The sequence below is a fragment of the Acomys minous genome (genome assembly GCF_964271855.1).
Source record: "Acomys minous genome assembly, chromosome: 15".
In the NCBI taxonomy this organism is placed as follows: Eukaryota; Metazoa; Chordata; class Mammalia; order Rodentia; family Muridae; genus Acomys; species Acomys minous.
In genome coordinates, this window is record NC_140497.1 from 41,287,401 (window position 1) to 41,310,025 (window position 22,625).

Genomic DNA, 22,625 nt, shown 5'->3' on the forward strand with positions numbered 1-22,625 from the left:
GGCAAAACACCCATGCATCTTAAAAGTTAAAAAAAAATCAAATTTTAAAAAATGTAGTCCAATAATGACAGAAAACCCAAAGTCTCACCATAAAATGTCCAAATTTCTTGTGAATATGGTCATTCCAGCTGATGACGAATTTCCAAAAAAGCATTTTCCCCAAAACCAAGGGAGGCGTGAGTTTGAACGCAAAGTATTTATGACTCTGACGTATATGGTTTAGTTCATAATTCTTATCATATTTAAATTTTATCCAACATGTTTTGTGATGGAATATGAAAACAATTTTAAGCTGTACAAATCTTTTATAAGTAGTTTATAAATGCCATGAAGACAGCTTAGCAAACTAAGAAGAACAGTTATATTATTTCATGTATATCAGATGAGGGGCTCATACCACTTAAACTACAAAGCATTATGAAAGCCCAATGGCAAAATCTACAAAACACTACAACTACAGTTTCTGGTCTCTGAATAGGTTTGCAAGTCACAGTCAGTGCCAGTCACATAAATCATAAATTAGAAAGGGCCAAGTGCTTAGAAATGTAATAGTTATATACATTTTGATGGTGAAAGCTAGTCTGTATGGTAGATCTGCCTAACTGGCCAGATTCACTGATGCATGCACATGAGCTAGCCATATTAGCATCTAAGGTAAATAAAGATCAGATTTGCTATGGGGCTTATTATGTTTTTATACTTCTTAGTTTATGGTCATATTTGTGACATTGATAGCAGAATTAAGAATTAGGGCTGTCAGGATGACTCATTGGATAATGGCCTTTGCCATCCAAGCATGGTCATCTGAGATTGTTGGTACCAAGATAAAATGGGAAACTTGTCCCCTCACCTCCACATGTGTGTTGTGTCATATATGCTTACACATACAAGTACATACCAACAATAGATGCAAAAATTATTTTGTCTTGTTTTAATTGAAGAGAGTGTCCATATAGATATTAATCCTACAATACTGCAACTATGCCTGTAAATGAAATGCGTAAGAAATACAGTTTAGTGTTCCATGGTACTATTACGATCCCTTGGATAAAGCTTTTACCAACAAATAATAACTCTCTAATTTGAATTTTTCTCAAGTGTAGCTTTTAATATAGCAAAAGCTTAATATAGTTACCATATTATGTTGGAATGGACCATAGTATTATTATCTTACAATATATTCTACTTTCATAAACAAATGGATGCCTGAAGATTGGTAATTTCCCTGTTTGTGAACAGGCATTATCACTAAAGTTCAGAGGGAAACTGATCACACCAATCTTGGTATTTGGATAACTGAAAGAAATATTCTAAGCATGTTTCTTGCTCTCTAAGATGAAGACAAGTACTATGGCTAGAAAGCAAGTCAAAACAGTAGACTACATTTTTATCCAAAGCTCACAGACCTGCAGTTTCACACATAGATCGTCTCTCTTTGATTGAGTCTTTTATTCCCTAAGATCCATAGGTCAGGACTGCATTTTTTTTTTTAAATTAAAGTCATATTGTAATGTGAGATGCACTTGAGCTTTGATTGCTAAGTTCAGATTCCAGCAGCTGCCTGACAGTGACCTTGAGATGTTTAGCAGAATAGTCATTAGGGCTGCAGGAAATTCAAAGTAAGCAAGCCGGTGAATTTTTCCCTACCCACATATTGAGATAGGTACTCTCCAGGGATCGCACTAGTTCACGTAGCTTGAAGATGTGATTGCCCTTGTTTAGAACTTCATGGAACACTTACTGACAGCCGTTCGGTGAGAAATGATTTCCCCCCCCTTATCAGTCTGGTGGGGACCATTTGATAAAAAGCCTCCCTCTCATCCTACCAAAATAAATCTACACTTAACACCAAGAATCAATAACATATCAATGTTTTCAACCCATCATCCATGGATCCCGTTGGGTATGACTCTGTCCAGACCTAAGTGTTTTCAACCACATCTATCTACTGAGGTAATAACGTAACTGGCAATACATCATTCCTGCATGAACCAGCGGACATATGCTGATGTTATCAATTCCAGACAAAGGAAAACCATGAACTGACAATGTGGCCCAAGGACAGAAGCTGCTGACAAGTAAGAGAACACCTCAAAGGAGAAGCAATTACAGAAACCTGAAGTACTCTAAGTATGCGAGAGATGAGGTGCAATAAATAACAGAGTTGTGTCTCCTCTAGGAGTGTTTTTCACCTTCAGTTAGAAGCGCAGGGTCCAGGAACAACTCTTTCCTTGTAAGGTGATAGCTGGCCAATATCTTAAAGGAACATGGAAAAAGATCCCAGGAAGCAAACCTATACTCACAGTTTGCAAAACCTGAGGCTAGCCTCTAAAAAAACCACATGGTAATTTGACAGACACTTTAACACTCACACCTATTCCATTTACCTGAAAAAAGTTAAACTGGCGGTCATGCAAGTCTAATTGTTAGCAAGTCGATCGAGGCCATAATATATGGTTTGTCCTTTGCCACTATATTAACCGCACATTCCCATAAGAATTCCAAAATGATGGATAAGTTAGTATGTCTGTGGGAAACGTGTGAATCCTTTAAGTTTCCCACGTTCCTTTCAGAACTTCAGAGGATGAGGACAGAAAAAAAAAAATCTAGTGATGCACTTAAACCAAACTGGAGTCTGTCACAAATGCAAAATAACCTATGTTACAGAAAATAATCAACATTTGCCAAAAATCAAAGGAGACGTGTAGATCTGGTATTATAGAGAAGCCCTGGTGTATATATATATATATATATATATATATATATATATATATATATATATATATATATATTTTTTTTTTTTTTTTTTAAGAGAAACAAATCGACTGGCCTACAAGTAATGGTAACATCACAATGCATTCTTCTTGTACTTATTTCTTTCCATAATACAACTCCAGCCTTTCACACTGAAGCTCTCTTAAACTTGGAACACTTTCCAAATGATTAAATGTGAAACCTGGCAAACAGCATACAAAGTCTTCCACCCACCTTAAACATGGAGCAGCATGATGTATTGGACAGGTTTATCTTACCGTAAAGCTCTTGGGCCAAAGTACATAAACAGCTCCTTCCCCAAGGTTTCCACGCCACTGTAAGCATATCCATTAAACAGGCTCAAGAATTTCCAGCCAGAATCCGTAGCATTCACTGTAGCAGTCTAGTAGAAAATACATACATATGTAATACACACACACATATGCAAACTAAACACTATTACAACGCAATTCTTAAATCCAGTTCTACTATTCCATGACCAGGTTCATTCCTAAAAGAAAAGTGACCTCTAACAAGTTAAATAATGCAATTACCTATTTACATATATTTTGTGCAATTACTATGCAGTCACTGGAAAAAAGAGAATAGTGAATTTTTTAATTGAAAAAAATAAAAGTCACTGTAAATAATGAAGATGACCTTTTCCAAGACCATATTGTGCTTGTGTGCTTGCATACAATTACAGGAAAGCTCCAAGAATCTTGTAAAACTAACAACTAGATTATAAAACGCTCCACCTCTCAAATTCTGTATCAAGTTCCTTGGAAGGAACAATCCAATCAGGTTGGACTGCTAAAGGTGATGAATAAAAAGAAAGCAAAGATTTTAACTGTACTGGTGAAATGTAGGCAAGCAAAGGATAGTTAAGTCAAAAATCCACAAGAAAAGAGACAAGCAGAAAAGCACAGAAGCCAGCCTGAGGTATACGGGCATTTAGGAAAGCTAAGGAATAAGACCTCCCCTTCCCATGGTCTGTGGGAGCCTAGAACCAAAGGCACAAAGAACCAAGAACACAAAGAAAAGGAAATTCATGTTCCCACCAGCCTTCCAAAAGCAAACAAATTAGTTAGGATTAAAACTTATGTAATTGCACACATAATGCAAAGCATAAGTACAAAATATAGGTTCTTTTGATGGGGGAGGTAAGGAGTGGGATTTGGCTCAGATGTTGTTAATGTTTGTTTCCTTAAGCTGCACAGTATGTATACTAGTGTTGTGTATATCGTGCTTTATCATTTAGATGTTTCATAGGCATCATTTAATGGACACTCAAAATTTAATAAAAACATTAAATTTATTAATAAATAAATATAGAATCAGGGAGGATGGAGAAGACAGCTCAGTGATTAAGAGTACTTGCGGCTGATGCAGAAGATTGAATTTGGCTCTCAGCACCTATAAAAAGAAACTCATAATTAATTCCAATTCTAGAGGATCCCATGCCCTAGGCCCTCTAGATGCATGGTCCTTGTTCGGTTCATCAGTCTCCGCCAGCTCCCCTGGGCCCAGATTGGTTGGCTCTGTTGGTCTTCTTCTGGAGTTCATGTCCCTTCTGGGTCCTTCTATCCCAGCACTCTTCCTTAACACTCCCTGCCCTCTGCCCAAAGTTTGGCTGTGAGACTCTGCTTCTGCTTTTCTCCCCTGCTGGGTGGAGTCTTTCAGAGGACCTCTATGGTAGGCTCCCTACCTGTTCTCTCTCTTCAACAGCTTCCACTGTCTATTCTATTTGCCCTTCTAAATGAGAATTAAGCATCCTTCCTAGCCAGAAACTGGAAACAACACAGATGTCTCTCAACTAGAAATGGATAAACTGTGCTACATCTACATAATGGAATACTATTCAGCTATCAAAAACACAGACTTCGTGAAATTTGCAGGAAATGGATAGAGCTGGGAAAGATCATCCTGAGTGAGGTAACCCAGACCCAGAAAGATACACATGATATATACTCACTTACAAGCAAATATTAACCATATAATACAGGATGACCATATTGCCTTTATTTCTTTTTCTTAAAGAAACTATGGTGTTTATTTCTGAGAATAACAAGCTAATGTATAAGAAGACTGACAATAGTGACCATTCTTCTACTATTAAAGGTTGTGATAGACATAACTCATGCCAGAATTTTCCATTGGCTAAAGTTCAAGGAACTTTAAAGAGTTTTTAAATGCCTTTTAATCTTCACCTTTTATTTTTCTTTTTTCCCTCGGGTTTTTGAGATGTGTGTCATTATACAGCCTTGGCTATTCTAGAACTCACTATGAAGACCAGGCTAATCTCGGGCTCACATAAATCCTCTTGCTTCGTCCTCCCAAGTGCTGGTTATTAAAAGTGTGTGCCACCATAACTGGTTTAGGTCTTATCTTCTGTGGTAACTAATGGGAAATTGGTTACAGGCTCAGAATGATTGATAAACATGTACAAACAATGTTTAAACGCAAAAGCCTCCAACTTCTGCATAAGACAAAGGAAGAACCCAGGGAATTTTAGCATTAGGAATTACTGGTCCAGCTGTCACTGGTCCAGTCCTGAGAACGTCTGCTTCTGAATTCTCTTTCAGAAATGAACTCAAGGACCTATGAATGATTGTCAAGTACTAGCAAGGCAGGCTAGAGTACTCAGAGAAGGGAAAACATGAATTCACATCTGCTTTGTTTTTATAAATGAAGATGTAACTATCCTAAATTTATAAACAAGAGTCTTGCTTTTCTGTCTCCTGGAGTCCCTAAGCCACTTATATACACTTCAAACCAAGTACAGACTACAATAGCAGATTTCAAGGTACGTTTCCATAGCAACCAATTAGTATGTACAAAGTCCTTTAAACTAGCCAGGACACTTTTAAGATGATGAAATACAGAGCAGACATAGAAGTATTATAAGTAACTTTTGTCTAGGTATGGATTAGGCCACATTTTCAAGATCCCAGATTTTAAAGTCTTATTTTCATTTTTCACTTATAAGTTAACGGCTCAGTGGAAAACATGCCAATGGGCAAAAGTCCTCTTTTGTGCCACAGACAAAATTCTACCTAAAACTAGGCAAGTTTGGATACAGGCAGAGTCAACGCCCAAACTCTGCCAAGACAGGGTAAGCAAGTCTTCAATAGTTCCTGCCTCAAGTATGTCTGTCAGATGTATTGGGCCAGAAGGCTGGAGATGATGCTCCAACATTATATAGAGTTTTGGGTGACTGTTCAGGCAGTAAACTGTCTTTGTCATTTTTTTGTTTTGGAAGCTGCTAACCTGTACTTCAGGTTCACTTAGGTAATTAAATTTTATTCTTTCTCCACTAGGCCAAGGGGTATGTCTCATGAAAGTCTTCATTTACCAGGAAAATGGGATAGTGGTGAGGACATCTTAAGGTGGGAGAAATATAGGAGATAGGGAAATAGATGGATCCAGAGGGTCCTAGAAACCTACAGGAAGAACACTATGATGGGCAGATCTGGGCCCAGGGGTTCTTCTCGATCTATGGCACCAACCAAGGACAATATGTGCAGTCATCATCAAACCCCTACCCAGACTTAGCCAAGGGACAGAATATTCTCCACAGTTAAGTGGAGACTGAGAACTGACTTTCACACGAATTATGGTGCCCCTTATTTGGCCATGTCCCCTTGATGGGGAGGCCCGATGGCACTCTGAGGAAGGATAGCAGACTACCAAGAAGAAACTTGATACCCTAGCATCATATTCAAGGGGAGGAGGTCCCCATCAGTGACAGTCATAGGGAAGGGGAATGAGGTGAAAGTGGGAGGGAAGGAGGAATGGGAGGATGCACGGGATGGGATAGCAATTGAGATGTAATATGAATGATTTTATTTTTCAATTAAAAAAACAAAAAAAAATTTTATTCCTTCTCAAGGCTCTTAAGGGGTTGAAGGCCAGTTTAGTCTTACAATTAAGCTTAGCTGATTAGGGGTTAGGATGTTTTAAGTTAATAGAGATGAGATATGAACGATATTGATTCTCCCTCAGAATTTTAGACTGAACAAGATAGGAAAGATGGTTACTTCAAGTTTTTCAAATACAAATAGTCAAACCACTATGAATGTAACACACAGTTCGTGATTATTTCAAGGTTCTTCCTGCTGTATGTAGTTTATTTTATTTATGTGTAATAATATAATGTATATGTTAAAAAAGAACTATAATAAAAAAAGAAAATAATTAATAAATGGTTCAGAACCTTGTTTCTCTACCACTCCAATGCCAACTACATCATATCCAGCCCTACAAATTTTTCATTATATCTAGTTTTAAACATACATACTCTTTTCTATTAGGGCTGTTCTAATTCTGAATGTGATGTTAGGGCTTCCAACAGAGTGTCAATTATGAATTGAACCCCCATTTAAAGCACGTACACACACACACACACACACACACACACACACACACACACACACACACACACATCTAGCAGGTTCGCCAGTTCTTGGTTCAAAGGGAAATAGCCACTTGAGCTTTAAGTTCATTCAGCCCAGTTTTCACAAGTTAAACAGCACATTGCTTCCCTTTCTTTCCCTACATGGGAACTCACACAATTAGACAGTCCTCACCCCATCTACTTCCCTGCCCAGACTTTTTTTTTCCTTCTTTCCTTCACCCAATTCTGACTTCACCTTGTTTTATAATGGCTCTTGGCAAAGACTCAGACGCTGTCACCATACTGAATAAAGTAGTCAATGAGTCCTAATTGTCTCATGTGAAGTCTCCTCAAATTGCTAAATTAACAGCTTTGACACAAACTTACATCATTTACGGAAAAACTGTAGAAACCAGCAGCAATGACAGTTCATGTTATTCTCTTCACTTTGTCTACGACTGACATTCTCTGACAACCAAAATGGTACATGACATCTAGAAAGACAACCCTTTCCACTAAAAATGGCCGATTCACAGCTGTTTAATTGGATTAGTTCACTTCAGAAAAGTTTATTGACTTCCTTGTATGTTTCAGGCTGTGTTCTAAAAGCTGGGCATATATCGCTACGTAGAACAAATTGAATTACTCCACATTGTAGAGTTTATACGCTGGTGGGGAAAAGATCATGAGAGGGATGAAAGAAGAAGGTTATGGGATTTGGGGGCAGCAGGTTGCAGTTTTAAAGGGAGACACCCTAATCTCACTGGGGGAATTGGCAATTGATCACATTTTCAATGAGGTGAGGGAGAAAGCCATGGCTTTGGAGAAAGGAATTCAGTACAATTCCTTTCTTGCGTCACAGGCCAGGTTGGCCACCATACAGAGGATTAGTGGAATGAGATAAGTGAGATTTGACATATAAAAGGAATCAGATTGTGTGGCCCAAGGTCCAGTTTAAGGAGTGGCTTTTTCTCCTTAATGGAATGGAGCAAAAAATATGACCTACATTAGTATTTTAAATGCACTCAGTGGCTGCCGGATAGAATTTTGGCTGAAGGAGTTAAAGGTAAAAGCTTGAATATTACTTATTAGACAACTACAAAGATCCAGCTAGGAAACGCTAGCATCTGGACCCGTGAGATGTAGCTATACTAAAATGGCCTAATTTTTAAACATATGTTGAAAGTCAAACAAAGTATTTGCAGATGTACTGAATGTGGAACAGGCGAGTCAGAGATCGAGCTGATGAGTTTGGGGTCCGGATAATAAGAAAGAAGTCACAAAGATAGAAAGCATAGAGGAGTGGAAAAAGAAGGCTTGGTTTTAGACATGCTAAAGTTGAGGTGTCTGTTAGGAAAGGATCAAGATGATAAATATGGGATTCTGAGGTTTAGGAGATGTTTGAGCTTGCAGATATAAATTTTGTTCAGTGTTCTGCCAAGAAATTGTCTAAAACAGCGACGTTAAATGAGATAGAAGGGACTATGTACAGATAAACAGCATAGGCACACCAAAGGGGTAGGGTACTCTGAGTTAAGCTATTGGGAGGAAGAAGAACCGGCTAAGAAGGCTTAGGATGTTACAGAGAAGAGAACAAGGAAGCTGCAAAGGAGACCAAGCCTGCAGCTAGCAAGGCAAGAGCAAACCCCAGCAAGGGTGGCATTCCAGGAGCATCTGAAAAACACATTTCCAAGATTAGGGCACGTCAACGGCTGCTGACAAACCAAGTAAGACAAAATCTGACCCTGGACTCTGGACTCAGCCACACAGGAGTAATTCACAGCAAGAGTTTTAGAGATGTAGCAATGACAGAAACCTGATTAGGGCACCAGGGCTAAGATTAACCATAGAGAAGAGGAATGGCTGCAGGGAGGCAGAGGGAATTCACAGTGCATAGGATACAGAAATGGGAATAAGAGAGGAAATGGAGATAAGCCAACTTTTGTTTGTTTTGAGATGACTCATGTTTGTGCATTGGTGGGAAAGATTCAGTAATGGAAAGCGATCACACAACAGAGCAGCTGCAGCACCATTTTTCACAAGCGAGAAGGTTCAAGGTCACACACAGTTTAGTATCAGGATGGAGGGCAGACAACACAGGTATAAACGGGAGTCAGTATGAAGTCATGCAATTGCTATTTATCTACTGATCGATTAGGTTTTCTGAGTAAACTAGGAAAGAAGATCATCAACTAAGGGAAATACAGGACCCAGGGATCCGGATCCTTAAAAATGACGTGTAGTATGTGGTAATGTTACTCTAACTCATCATTCTTCGGTTGAAGCCGGTGTCCTCACACAGTGGTGTCGCCGGCTCCATCCTATCGTCTGAAATCTGACAAAGGCTATCGATGAAAAAGACGACATTGAAATCTCACTGGAAAGCACACAATGCACTCTTGGTGGCCCAGCTCCATCTCATCAGTCCATAGCCCTAATGTCACTGAAAGAAAATGCTCTCAGTGCACTACTTAGTTTGTGCTTACCCACATGGTAACTCTCCTGATGTTTTCTTTGTTTTGTTTGTTTGCTTTTATCTTACAGATTCTGAAAGCCAGGCCAGGGTCTGACAGGTGTTTTATACCTTATACCAACAACTGACTTAATGTCAGAACACTGAAATTTAAACTCAGCAGCAATGTATCTCTGTTAATGGGTGTAATTGGAGAATCCCAAAATATTTACAAGTAAAACTCACATCTAATTTTTGGTACCTTTTAATGCTAAACTATCATATGGCATATACTACAAAAGCAACCTAAAAAAATACATAAATAAAGAGTAGATAGGAGTTTTAATGGAAGTCTGAATTTTTGCCCCAACATTAAAATATCCAGGGCTTCAATTATACATGTTAGGAGGAGATTCAAATCACTTTCACATTGATAACTATTCTAGATTTTTCTCAGATAATTTCTAACCATGTGCTAAATGACTATACAGAGCATACAAGGAAGAAAATATGGTTCCATGTACAGTCTATAAAGAACACATTAAAAACGTCACACTCAGGAGTTGATTTTAACAAATTGTTTGCCCTGTACCCCTACACACACAGACACACACACACACACACACAGACACACACACACACACACACATACACACACACACACACACACACTGTAATCACTCAAGACAGCAAGGATTTTCTTAGAGCATCAATCAGTACAGCTATTATTCACTATCAGAAATTGTAGAAATATCTAAACATGAAAATTTTGACCATTTAGTATTATAAAGCAAAGCTTTGGTGGGCTGTCCTTCAAACCTTTATGATCACTGGACCACAAGCTTATTAATAACTTGGAGGAGACCATATCCCCTTGCAAATCAATTCTGTTGTGCCTAGGAGGAGGGAATCCAAAAATATAAAGGCCAATATACTTAAAATGCATGAGACCATTATATATCTTCACACAGCTGTCAGTGAAAAGTGAAATATGCTGTGTGGCTGAGAGAGCCTCAGAGAGCCTCAAACAAAATCCTTAAAGGTATAATACATGTCTCATTTGCTCTATTGGTATTTTATCCTATTTTCCATAGCTAAAAACAATATCCATTACGACATCAAAGAAAAATAGAAAACTATTATGAAATTAAGGGTTCTACAAGGTTGAAAAGAATGTTTATGACCCAATGAACATCGAAAGTATAACGTAAGTGGTACCAGAAGGGCAGGCAGAGGAATGAGCAGAGATGTGGGAACTATTTATTTATGGAAAAACAATGACCTGAAACAATCAAATGACTTCAGCACAGCAAAAAGTCATCCAGCCACAGATGCTGTGTGACCTTAGCTTCAGTGTTTTAAAGAACTGGCTTTTTTTTAACCTGATGAGGTATTTGGGAATTAAGTAAAATTTTTATATAGTTCCATATATATAAATATATGTATATACATATATATAGACACACATATATACACACATATATATACATATACATATGTATAATATGCACATGCACTCTCTCTCTCTCTCTCTCTCTCTCTCTCTCTCTCTCTCTCTCTCACTCTCTCTCTCTCTCTCACACACACACACACACACACACACACACACACACACACACACACACGCAAACCTCCCTGGCTCTTACATTTTCGTAGTTGCCTGTGTGAGGAGCTGAGTAATCTTGAGGCTTTCTCTTGGCCACACTTAGCAGAGGTTTTCTTAGCTACTGCCATGGTACTTATATACTGCATTATTATGTATCTGTGACTTGTATTTCTCCCCTGTGTATATAAGTTCCCTGGGGACAGTGACTATGTTTAGCTAATATCCCCAAAGGTTTTCTACAATGTTTGAGGATATTTGTAACATTCTTGGAATTAAATGGGCCCTTTGTCCCTTCCCTCCTAAATCCAGGATTGCATTTAAAATTTAGGACTACTGTCTCTCCCACCATGCCCTTTTTACAATTACCATAACCAAAATTTCTTGACAAAAAAAGAAAAGAAAAAACCATTTATTTCCTAATTATCTGCAGGAGAAGGAACACAATTCTCATTACTCTCTGCTCTATGGAAGTAAAGGTCTGTTCCTACTTCCTCTACTTTCCCATAAGGCTAAGAGAACTTTATGCTCCAGTGGACCTTTTCCAGTCATGGTTAGCAACTAATCTCAAAGAACCCCATAATACTACGCCTCCATCTTTCTTACAGGTCTGTTTGGCATCCAAACAACAGCTTTAAAAAGTATACTCAGATACTTCATTTTTGAGGGAAAATTATATGGGTTAAATTAGGGTTATCAATTATGCAGGTGCTTTACCCAAGACAACTGATTCCTAAGACAGTGTCTTTTTTTTTTTTTTTTTAATAATCAAGTACACATAACACCTGGGACAAAATAAAAATTTCAGCCCTGATTGACGTACGTATAACAAGGACCTTCATAGACTTTTCACTGCTTTTTCTGCATCATCTCATTTTATGAGCTTCCTGCATATATCCTGGGCAAGGCTTTTGCAATAAACCCAAGATATTTACAAGATATTCGCTTGTCCTGCTGTGGAATCTAAGGTTATCACCTCATTCTATAAGCTTCTACTGCCCAGACAAATTCAAAAATTAATTTCCAGAAGGCTATTATCTTGGCTATAACTAGACACAATTGCCCAATACGTACTTGACTTTCTCATGTTGACCCTTATAATCCTGTTACTGTGTTATTTGAACATTTGAACCTTTTCTTTCTCTGTCTGAAATAGAGATGAAAATCTCCTTTGCCACAATTGTAAGTATGATTGAGTAGGGTTCACCTCCCCATTTTCCAGTGGCTTAATAATATGAAATCTTCAAAACAACATATATTTTCAGAGACAGCACATGATTTATTGTGCTGATTACCATTTATCTCGCCTATCCGTGGGTGAACCAGGAAGATGAACTTTGCAGGGCAGAATAAGACTTTTTCCTAGACAAATGTTTTGACTCTCATTCAGTTGCATATTGTTGCTGCATAGAACGTCCTATTCACTTTCATAGTCTCAATAATACACGTTTTAAAATTATAGGTCACTTGTCTATCGATCTAACCCCTCAAAACCCCTAATCTCAAAGATAATTCCTAAGATCCAAAATAATGCCGTTAGGACCACACGTGAAAATGTGTTCTATACCCTTAAGGACTTTTGTGGAGCCTGTACCTCGCCTGATGAGATCAAGAGATCACATACTCTTCATAACAGACGGGGGAGTTCTTATATATTCTAATATAATTGAGTCTGCTGAGAAAGCTGTGCTCCAGGAAAAAAAGGAGCAATCACAAGAATGTTTAGTTTGTTAAATACTAAGCTAAGAGTTTTTAGGTCCCCTAACTTAACCTTGACCAAATAAAGTAAGATGTGCACATAAGCATCTCCAGATGAGGATGTAACAAAAGTAGAGATGGCTGGATATTCTTTGCAGCATCTGGAACAATGTTGGGTCAAAGCTACAGCAGACACGGACATCTCAGAACCCTCATCTGTAGAAAATAATAGGATCATTTCCTGAGTCCATGTGAGTGCTAATAGTAATGACCTTGAGTCTCTGGAAAAGTCATTATCAGTATCCATGTAAAAGGCAAGAACTATACGATGCATGCTCTATAAAAGTTATAGGGAACCCATTTGGATATTTAATTAGCTCATTCTTTCAAATAAAAGGCAAGAACATCTATAATTTTTTTTCTACTTTGAACAAGGGGGAAACTTTTGCTATGGGGCTTTTGTACTTTGACATAGTGCATGTCTCCAAGTGACATGTACAACTAAAGGTTCATGTGGTCATAATAAGAGGCCCTAGAAGACTTTAAAAAAAAAATACTTAGGCATTTTATATTATTCAAAGCTTTGCTTTTCTCTATCCATTCATATTTCAATGCCTAGTTTGTTCTTGAGAATCTAAAGTATCATATAGATGATTAAATGTAGGTAACGTATTATAGGAATCATCGGAACAAGCAGTGCATGCTTCAAAGTGATGAATGCTTATAAATAGACTGCTTCATTTTTTTTTTTTTTTTTTTTTTTTTTTTGTGAAAGGCGATTGGAAACGCATGCAGATTACACACTGATTTCACTGAAATGCCGTACCCACCCAACAATTAAAATTGGAGGATGGACTCTTTAAAGCTCATTAGTGAGAACATGTTCATTTACATTCTGATATTGTTTCCTACCAGAGGGGCCACAAACTCCAGCAAGGGTTGACCGACAGGACGTGCTCACACACTTGCTTGATTTTTTTTTTTTTTTTTAAGCTTACAAGACAGTGGGCCACAACTTAGAGAAGTGACACCGTGTGGGGATGATTGACAGATGCCAAGATCATCTACAGGGAGGCTTCCTCAAAATAAGGACCAGTAGTCACAGAAGAAGAGGAATGAGTGGGTTTTCTATGGACTTGAACCTAGAACAAAGACGAATGCTGTGTGATAAACAGAGTATGTATTTCACTCTGAGGTAAGATATTTTATGTTTGGTTTTTTTGGAATAATGCTTATCTGAAGTTTGAAACTTTTATTTTAAACGACCACTTAATATTTCTTTAGTCCTCCATTGTTATTTTTCATATTTGTTGTACTGTAAAGAATACAGCGTGCAATTACTTTTAAAGGCTGCTCTGAGAAAACTAATCATTTCAGGCCAGTAGTAGAAACATTAAATAGCTGTAGCTCTTTGGCATATATGCCTAAAAAAATGGGGATCATCTATCACAATAATGATCTTGCCAGAAGTTTGTGACAATGGTCCATATTTTAATGAAATTTAGTATAGATCCAACATCCCTCTCAAGTGCAAGAGACTGCTGATATTTACCCGGGTTATTATTATGCTTTTTAGATCAAAGACCCAGAAAGTGAAGTCACAACAGAGTATTTAGAAATCCACTGAAAGCCACATTATTAATTCCATATTGATTTTCAATCCAATGTCAATAGAAGCAGATCCTTCATTCTAATCACAGGGCTCTTTTCCGATAATTAGCTCTTCTTTCTATTAAGGCATTATCCATAATAGCTTTAAATGCAGGGCTATTTATTTGTGGAACATAGCTTAGTGAGTAGTGTTGCCAAGTGACTCTAATCATTGCTCAACCATTAAAGAAGCACTTATATTAGGTTATCAAGATGCACCCTTTGGTGCCATCTGAACACAAGAATGAAGGGAATTATCAGAGCAGATAATTGACTGAGGTGAACAAAATGTAAATGATGGAGGACACCGCCAAAACCCAAGGTCACACTTCTTCAGTTAATAAGAAATCGCTATCACGTACAGGGCCTTATGGTGTGCCATTGCATTAACTAGTCTATTACTGAATCTTTTATTACTGAGAGTAGCTATAACACACATAAAAGTGTTGGCTTCAGAGGCTGAAGGGATATCAAACCTTGGCCCTACATCTTACACCATGTGATAGTGTTCAAGTGATTTAAACTCACCTTGAGCCATCATGTTCCTTTTCCGTAGCATCGAGTTTATCTTTACAGTAATATTATTCTTTCTCGTGACTAAACTGTACTTCATGTTTTGCCACAGATAATCAAAATGAACTTTAAATGAACTGTTAATACTACTTTGTCTAAACACCAATGAGGTGATTATTAAAAACATAATCTTGGTTTCTTGCAACAGGAAATTTATTTTTATAAATATTTTTATAAGAAACAAAAGAGGTTTTATTTCACCAGCAACTAGAAAGGAGTATATCACAAAACATTGTTATTGAATGATATAAATCAATGCATCAATAGGATGTTCATATCTTAGGCATTGTCAAATACTAGTTTTTACTTCTAAAATAGTGGCTGGCTTCCTCAAGGTTCCTCATGATGCCTAAGATAAAGTCCCCAATGTGAAGCATTTGAGATGGCTCAGCAGTTAAAGGCATCTGCCATTAGGGCTAAAGATGAGAGTTTGGTTTGGTCCCTGGAACTCACACTAGGTAGAAGAACCAACCTTGCCAGTTGTCCTGACTTCCACACTTGCTGTGGCACACACACAAGCACATTCACTCACACATACAAGTACACACAAAAATAAAATTAAACTAAAAAAAAAAAAATCTAAGTCTCAATTGTGCTAAATGGAGTTTTATACAATCTGCCTATCGACTTTAATATCAAACTGCCATCTTCTCTCATTCTTTTACATACACACTGATTTTCTTTCAGGCTCTTGAATGTTGTGTATCTGCATAAATGGCCCACCTTCGTGCCAGGGACATTAGATGTCCTACAACCCCTTTATATGTCAGCTTTGTCCCTTCCAAGGAGAGACTTCTCTGGTCTCTTTGTATGTCCTAAGAGACAGCCACATACTTCCTCTGAAAACACATCAATTTGTAATTATTTATGTTACCTTTTATTGAATGTCTGTGCATTTCCGCAACTATAATCAAAAGACAAACTTATTTTCACTTCCCCTGTAGTTTGAGAGTATTCAAAATTTTGCTGAATGAGTGATCTTCACCAACACTAAGACTTTAGAGAAACCATTAACATATAACTCTACAGTGTTCTAAAATAATTTGAGAAATATGATAATTAAAAAAGAATACAGAACACTTGATGACATATCAAGTCAAAATAAATAGAAGCACAACTGTTAAAAGATCTAAACTTTTTTTTTCTCCTTAGCTTGAACATAATTTTCCTTGTTTCTTTCAAGTTGGGAGCACATGATAATTTAATAGCAAACTACTTCTTTCCTAGACTAAGACTATGAGGAAGCTTTGGGAGAGAAATTAAAGTTCAGGACAATATTGCATGTATCCACAAAATATAATCAACCATACATCTAAAGGGCTTTAAAAGCATGATAGTTTAATCAGAATGTTTTTAGTGTACTCCTAAGTTCTTACCAAATGACTATCCAGCCATCTGCAATGTATGGTCGAGTCACAAGTAACTCCGCTACAATTTACTTTAAAAAGAAATAAATTCACTTAAGAAAACCAGAACTAGGTTTTACTGTACCTTCCTTAGATGGCAATATTCAGCTGGGTGAGAATTTAGTACTAAATTTTCCACGTGTATTTTTATATATTACTTATCAACTGCAGAGTTTTAGGCAAGCAAAAGGCTTGAACTTTGTTAGAAGTTCAGTCTTCGATGTGAAAAGAAAAACACACCGGACGTCGCATAGAGCTGATGACATTGTCAGTGAAAGTAGAAGGTACACATCAGAAAACATCTTTTGCTGACTTACAGAGTTATAATAAAATACCTTCTATGGAGACCTCTTCTGGCTAGGGCTGACTTCTTAGGTAACCAAAAAACATTGGGAAACACAGGCCCCAGGACACGGGGCCTAGAGTAGACAGAGATGCTAAGGAGCCCAGAAACTGCTTCTCCCCGCTGCAGGCTCCACGCAGGCGTCAGACAAACTCACCTGGGAAGAGACGCCAGCTTGGGAGGCTGCTGAGGGCAACGCTGGGCCCATGAGGCTCTGCAGAGCTCTTCCCCGCACGCCAGTCACTGCCTGACCCGGTAGCACTCGCGCCCGAATCTTCTCTCCATTCAGTGTACAACCTGGCCCTTCCACCATTTCTGTCCTCAGAGTTAGTTACAAGGCCTGACTGAAAAACAACCCAGCGACTGCACTTTCCTGCTGACACAGACTGCGCCTAAAGTTCAAATCTCCCGCGCTCGCCGCCCCGCCCGGGCCCCGCCCAGGTTCCGCCCGGGCCCCGCCCAGGCCCCGCTCATTTGCAGCCAGGACCCGCCCAGGTCATGCTGACTCCGCCCCAAGCTCGGCTAGCGGCGCTAGGGGTCACGCAATCGTCCTCCTGTCTTCCTGTGCACAGTGAAAGGAGTTCACAGAACCAGGCTTAAAGTAAGAGAACGCAGGGGACTCGAGCTACTCGGCCTATGCTTTTTGTGGTGAAATATAGCACATTTAAAACGTCAGTTTGTGGGTTCGTAAAAGCTCAGCGCTATACCGCAGTTCAAGTAGAAAAATATATGTGGAGGTTTGTCTAATAGCTTTCTGGTGGGGAATGATGACTGGTTAAAGTTGTCTACATCAGACTCAGGACTATCTGGACTCTGGACTCTCTAGTTTACTCAAATTCAGTTCTGACCTCTGTCCTTTGATGAAGAAGAATCAGAAACGGCCTTTTCACTTTCACCTTTGTGTTGTTTATTGTTATCTAACGAATGATATCATTTGCTATTTGAAAGTTTCTGTGAATCCGAAGTTAGCAAAGTCTAGCTGAGTGGTTCTAGCTCCACGGCTCTCTAATGTTACAGTGTAAGTTGGATTGTAGCTATGGGGAGCCGCTTCCAAGAGGGTTCATTTACATGGGCGGGTAGCAGGAAGCCTTGGGGCCCTTGCCTTAGACCTGCTTAGCTGTTCCCCTAGTATGGTAACCGATATAAGAGAGAAAACAACAAGAAAGCTGCCGTCCAATTTATTACCTAGCAGCGGTTCAGCAACCCTTTCACGGGGGGTTGCCTAAGACCATTGGAAAACACAGATGTCTGCGTTGCAATTCATAACTAGCAAAATTACACTTACGAAGTAGCACGGAAAATAATTTTATGGTTAGGGGTCACCACAACATGAGGAGCTATGTTAACCAGTGCCAGCATTAGGAAGGATGAGAGCCACTGAGTGCCTCCTCATGTTCCTGGCTCCATTTTGTGCTGCCATAACAAAATACCTGAATCTGCCTTATAACGAACCGAAAACCATCTTCCCATAATTCCAGAGGCTGAGATTTTCAAGGTCAAGGTGGCAATAGGTTCCTTGTCCGGTGAAGTCGGCTTCTGTTTGCAGGGTGGTGATATGACTGGCACAGAGCCTTCAGAGCGGAGTGGGATGTTGTATTCTGTATCCTAACACACTCTCTCTGTGAAAGCCTAAAATAAGAGTACATAACCACATCCATGTAGAATCACTGTGTAAAGGCCACACTGAGAGGTAATTCCACCCTGCATTTTAGAGGAAGGACATACATTGACACCATACTAGCCCCTTCAGTCACGAACTCTTCATCACCATGAAGAAATGCTCTGTAATCTAGACTATGTCAGTAGTCTCTGAATTGCCTTGCCCCTGTAATTTCTTTTTCATATTGTTACCAGAATAATCTCCCTCATTATTTCCTATTCTCTACATATTTTTTCCTGATGACTTTATTCATGTCATTAAATTTCTCTAAAACTCATTCTCTTCAGCTGTACGGTAAATAATGACTGTTGTTGTTGTTGTTGTTGTTTGAAAGGTGGCTTGAATTTTCTAAAACTCAGCTGAGGGGCAGCCCTGTTTCACAAGGCAAGCTTGTTGAGGTCTCCTTTAGGGTTTTTATTGCTGTGCAGGGACACCACGACCAAGGCAACTCTAATAAAGGAAAGCAAGCATTTAATTCAGGGCTGGCTTACACTTCAGAGGTTCAGTCCATTATCAGCATGGAGGGAAGCATGGTGACATGCAGGCAGACAGGGTGCTGGAGAAGTAATTTGGAGTTCTGCGTTTGGGTCCTCTGGCAGCATGGAGAGAGAGAGGGGGGTACTGGGCGTGGTTTGAGCATCTGAAACATCAAAGTCAACCCCCAGTGACACACTTCCTCCAATAAGGCCACACCTACTCCAATGTAAGTCCACACCTCCTAATAGTGTGCTGTGTATGGGTATTTTCATTCAAACCACCCCAAGATCCAAGCCACTTAAGGGTTGGGCGTAGAATTTTAAAATGAATTACTGTTCAGTCAGAAGTTCTGACTCTCTTGGGATTATTTTTTTTTCTTTTCTTTCTTTCTTTCTTTCTTTTTTTACAAACCCAGTTATTGGGTCAGCAAGGTGTCTCAGAGAGTAAAGGCACTTGAAACCAGACTTAATGACCTGAATTCAATGCCTCAAACCCATGTAGTGGAAAGACTCTCCCTCTGGGTGTCCCTCGCATGAGACTGTGGCATGCACTAACCCACTGACAGAGACATAGACAGACAGACAGACAGACAGACAGACACACACACACACACACACACACACACACACACTATAAGTAGGTGTAAAGATATCAGAACCCTAATTGTTATAATTGAGCCTGATATCTTCGCTGACGTTTTCTTGGCACTTTTGCACATATGTCAAATACATAACCTCATCTTTCATGTTATGACATAAAAGGAAGCCCTCAGTAGATGTAGTCATCTGACCTACCCCTCAGAATTATCATCCAAGTTCACGATTTTTTATAAGTAGCCAGTCCTAAACATTTTGTATTGTATCGACAGAAAATGGATAGAGATGCTTTGCTGTAAACATTCCTTATTATTTTGCATTCTGGGAAAACTCAGTAAAGTGGAGGCATTCATATCTACTTTATGTTACCAGAATACTTTGTACTTTCTGTTTCTTCTTTTCTGTAGTAATTCTAACTTTTTTCTACATATCTATCTGTCTGTCAATCTGACTGTTTGTCTGTCTGCTTATCATTTACCTATCTGTCTGTCTGTCTGTATATCACCTACTCTATCTATTATCTATTCAGGAATAGAAACAATAGTATGACTATATTAAAAATGGAATCACGGGCTGGACAGATGGCTCAGAGGTTATGAGCACCTTCTGCTCTTCCAAACGTCCTGAGTTCAATTCCCAGCAACCATATGGTGGCAAACAACCATCTATAACGAGATCTGATGTTCTCTTCTGGTTTACAGGTGTACATGCAAACAGAACGCTGTATAAATAATAAATTAAGAATCTTTTTATAAAATGGATTTACAATACAGAATAAGTAGTCCAACAATTTCTGTCTCTACTGAAGAGACCAAGAGCCCTTTAGCTTTTCAGGCCAGGGTGAGGCTGGATACTTCAGTACTCCCAATCAGATGCTGATGACTTGCAGGAGTCCCATGCAGCCATTGGCTTACGTCTGTATTGGAAGCCCAAAGAACCTTGGTTCAGTGAAGGATGGCAGCAGCAGCAGTGGCAGTAACAGCAGAAGAGTAGATGAACTGGCCAACAATATAGGAAGTCAAGCAGTTAAAAGCAAATGCTTTTCTCTTGGACTTCCTTATATATGAGCTACTGGAAGGTATTGTGTGCATTTATGGTCAATCTTCTCATTCTTGCTATGTAGCCCAGGTTGGCTCCAATCTGTTGATGATCCTTCTTTAAGGCCTAAGTGCTACAGTTATGCACCATAAATACCTGGATATTGTAATGGTTTGCCGGTTTCCTTTTTTAAAAACCTTCCTTTTCATCCTAGTTTAATGCCATTCCCCCAAATTTCAAAGAAGGTTATATGATCTTCTCTTAAAATCTATCCAGATACAGTTAGTATGAATCTATGTTATGTAATTGGTCCTTTAGAGAATTCACCAAAACATCTTTATATTCATTTGTGTTTACAGTGGGCTTTCATAAAAATAGACTCTCATTCCTTGGTAACAGGTGAACATCCTACTCATTTTTTTTTGCTTTGTTTTCATAGCCCTATGATAGTCTTTGGCACATGATAGACATTCAACAAATACAAAATTTAAAAACATTTGGATTTATTTCACAAAATACTTTTTATGTAAGTTATATATATTTTATATATTTAATATTATTTATTTGAAATAAAATTTAATGTTTTGGAAGCGATTTATAAAATAAGTGTTATTGAAATTAGATAATATACAAAGTTATCCTTTAATATCCTTGCTTTACTAGGTCAGCAAACCAATAACCTTGGCTTATTCCTCAGGACACAAGACCAATAATAAGATCAACTATTTGCATATATCATTTTATATGAATTTATCTGTATAATAACTTTACAGCATAGTCAGAATAGATATCGTTACTATTTTACAAATAAAGAAATTGATTATGATGATAATATTTGATAGTTTGCTTGGTTGGATTAAGAACTGCCTAAGAAATTAGAAAAGTTCATCTCTAAATCTGTCTGTGAGGGAAATTCTAGATCATAGGGCTATGATCTAATCAATAACTTAATTCATTAATGGATTAAAAGTTGAAAAGACTACTGGGAAGCCATAGAAATTAGTAGGTAGTGGGTCATAGAGAATTTGTCTTGCAAGACATATGTTGCCCTGGTTGCCTCTTGGCTCCATTCTGCTTCCTGTGAATATTGGGTAAAAGCCTCCTCCACACACTGTTGCCACCATGATACTCTGCTCCAGCATAAAGTCAAGCAACCATGACTTTGAACATTTTTTTAAAAACAAAGAGAATGGAAGGCTTGAGAAATAGTTCAGTGTTTAAGAGCAAGTCTTGTTCTTGCAGAAGATCCAGGTTTGATTCCCAGCACCCACATAGACGCTCACAATCCATAACCCTAATTCCATATGTGAACCTCTTTCATGACCTCCATGCGTGTACATACATGCAGGCACAACACACACACACACACACACACACACACACACACACACACACACACACTAATGTAGATAAACCTACTAAATTTTTTTTCTGATTTTACTTAAACCAGAATTTCACACTTAGAGAGAGAGAGCGTAGTCATTGATCATATAAAAATATCTGACATATGAGGAAAGATAGCTTATTTTACGGCCTCAAGCAATCAGTATACAGCAAGTACACAGTACTGGTTTAAACAGTTCTTAAATGGCATAGGCATAAGAATTTTCTAAAAAGAGATAAATGTCAAATTTACTTTGAAATGTCTCCTTATTCCGTTCTCCCAAGCATGTTTGTTTGACACTGGATGTGATGACATATGACTATAATCTCAGTACTAGAAGCCAAGGCAAGAGGATTGTGAATTCAAGATGGAAGGCCAGTTTGAACTACACAGGAAGTTTGAAACCAGTCTCGATTGCATAGTAAGATTTTTATCTCAAAAAAGCAAAAAGCAGAAACAAAACAAAAAGGCACACAAATGTGTTCTCTGTGCGGTACGAAGCCGTACTCTGAGGTAAAAAATTCCATAGTTGAACCCTTGCATGTAAAAACATTATAGGGTGGTTAGAGATAATAACATTTAAAAAAAAACTCAG

General features: G+C 38.4%; 1 protein-coding gene across 2 annotated transcripts in view; it reads right to left on the reverse strand.

Moving 5' to 3' along the window:
• The window catches only part of NEIL3 (nei like DNA glycosylase 3), a 49,600-nt gene extending 32,282 nt beyond the window's left edge, over positions 1-17,318 (reverse strand). The window contains exons 1-2 of one of the 2 annotated variants that reach the window (XM_084759685.1): positions 17,033-17,318; positions 3,033-3,157 (exon numbers count right to left, since the gene is read on the reverse strand). In XM_084759685.1, the coding sequence (XP_084615811.1) occupies positions 3,033-3,157; positions 17,033-17,188 (281 nt within the window). In that variant the 5' untranslated portion in view covers positions 17,189-17,318. Of the gene's footprint in view, positions 1-3,032; positions 3,158-16,867; positions 16,985-17,032 lie in introns of those variants that run through there. The other variant, XM_084759686.1, reaches the window with a different exon arrangement.
• Positions 17,319-22,625: the final 5,307 nt, after the last annotated feature.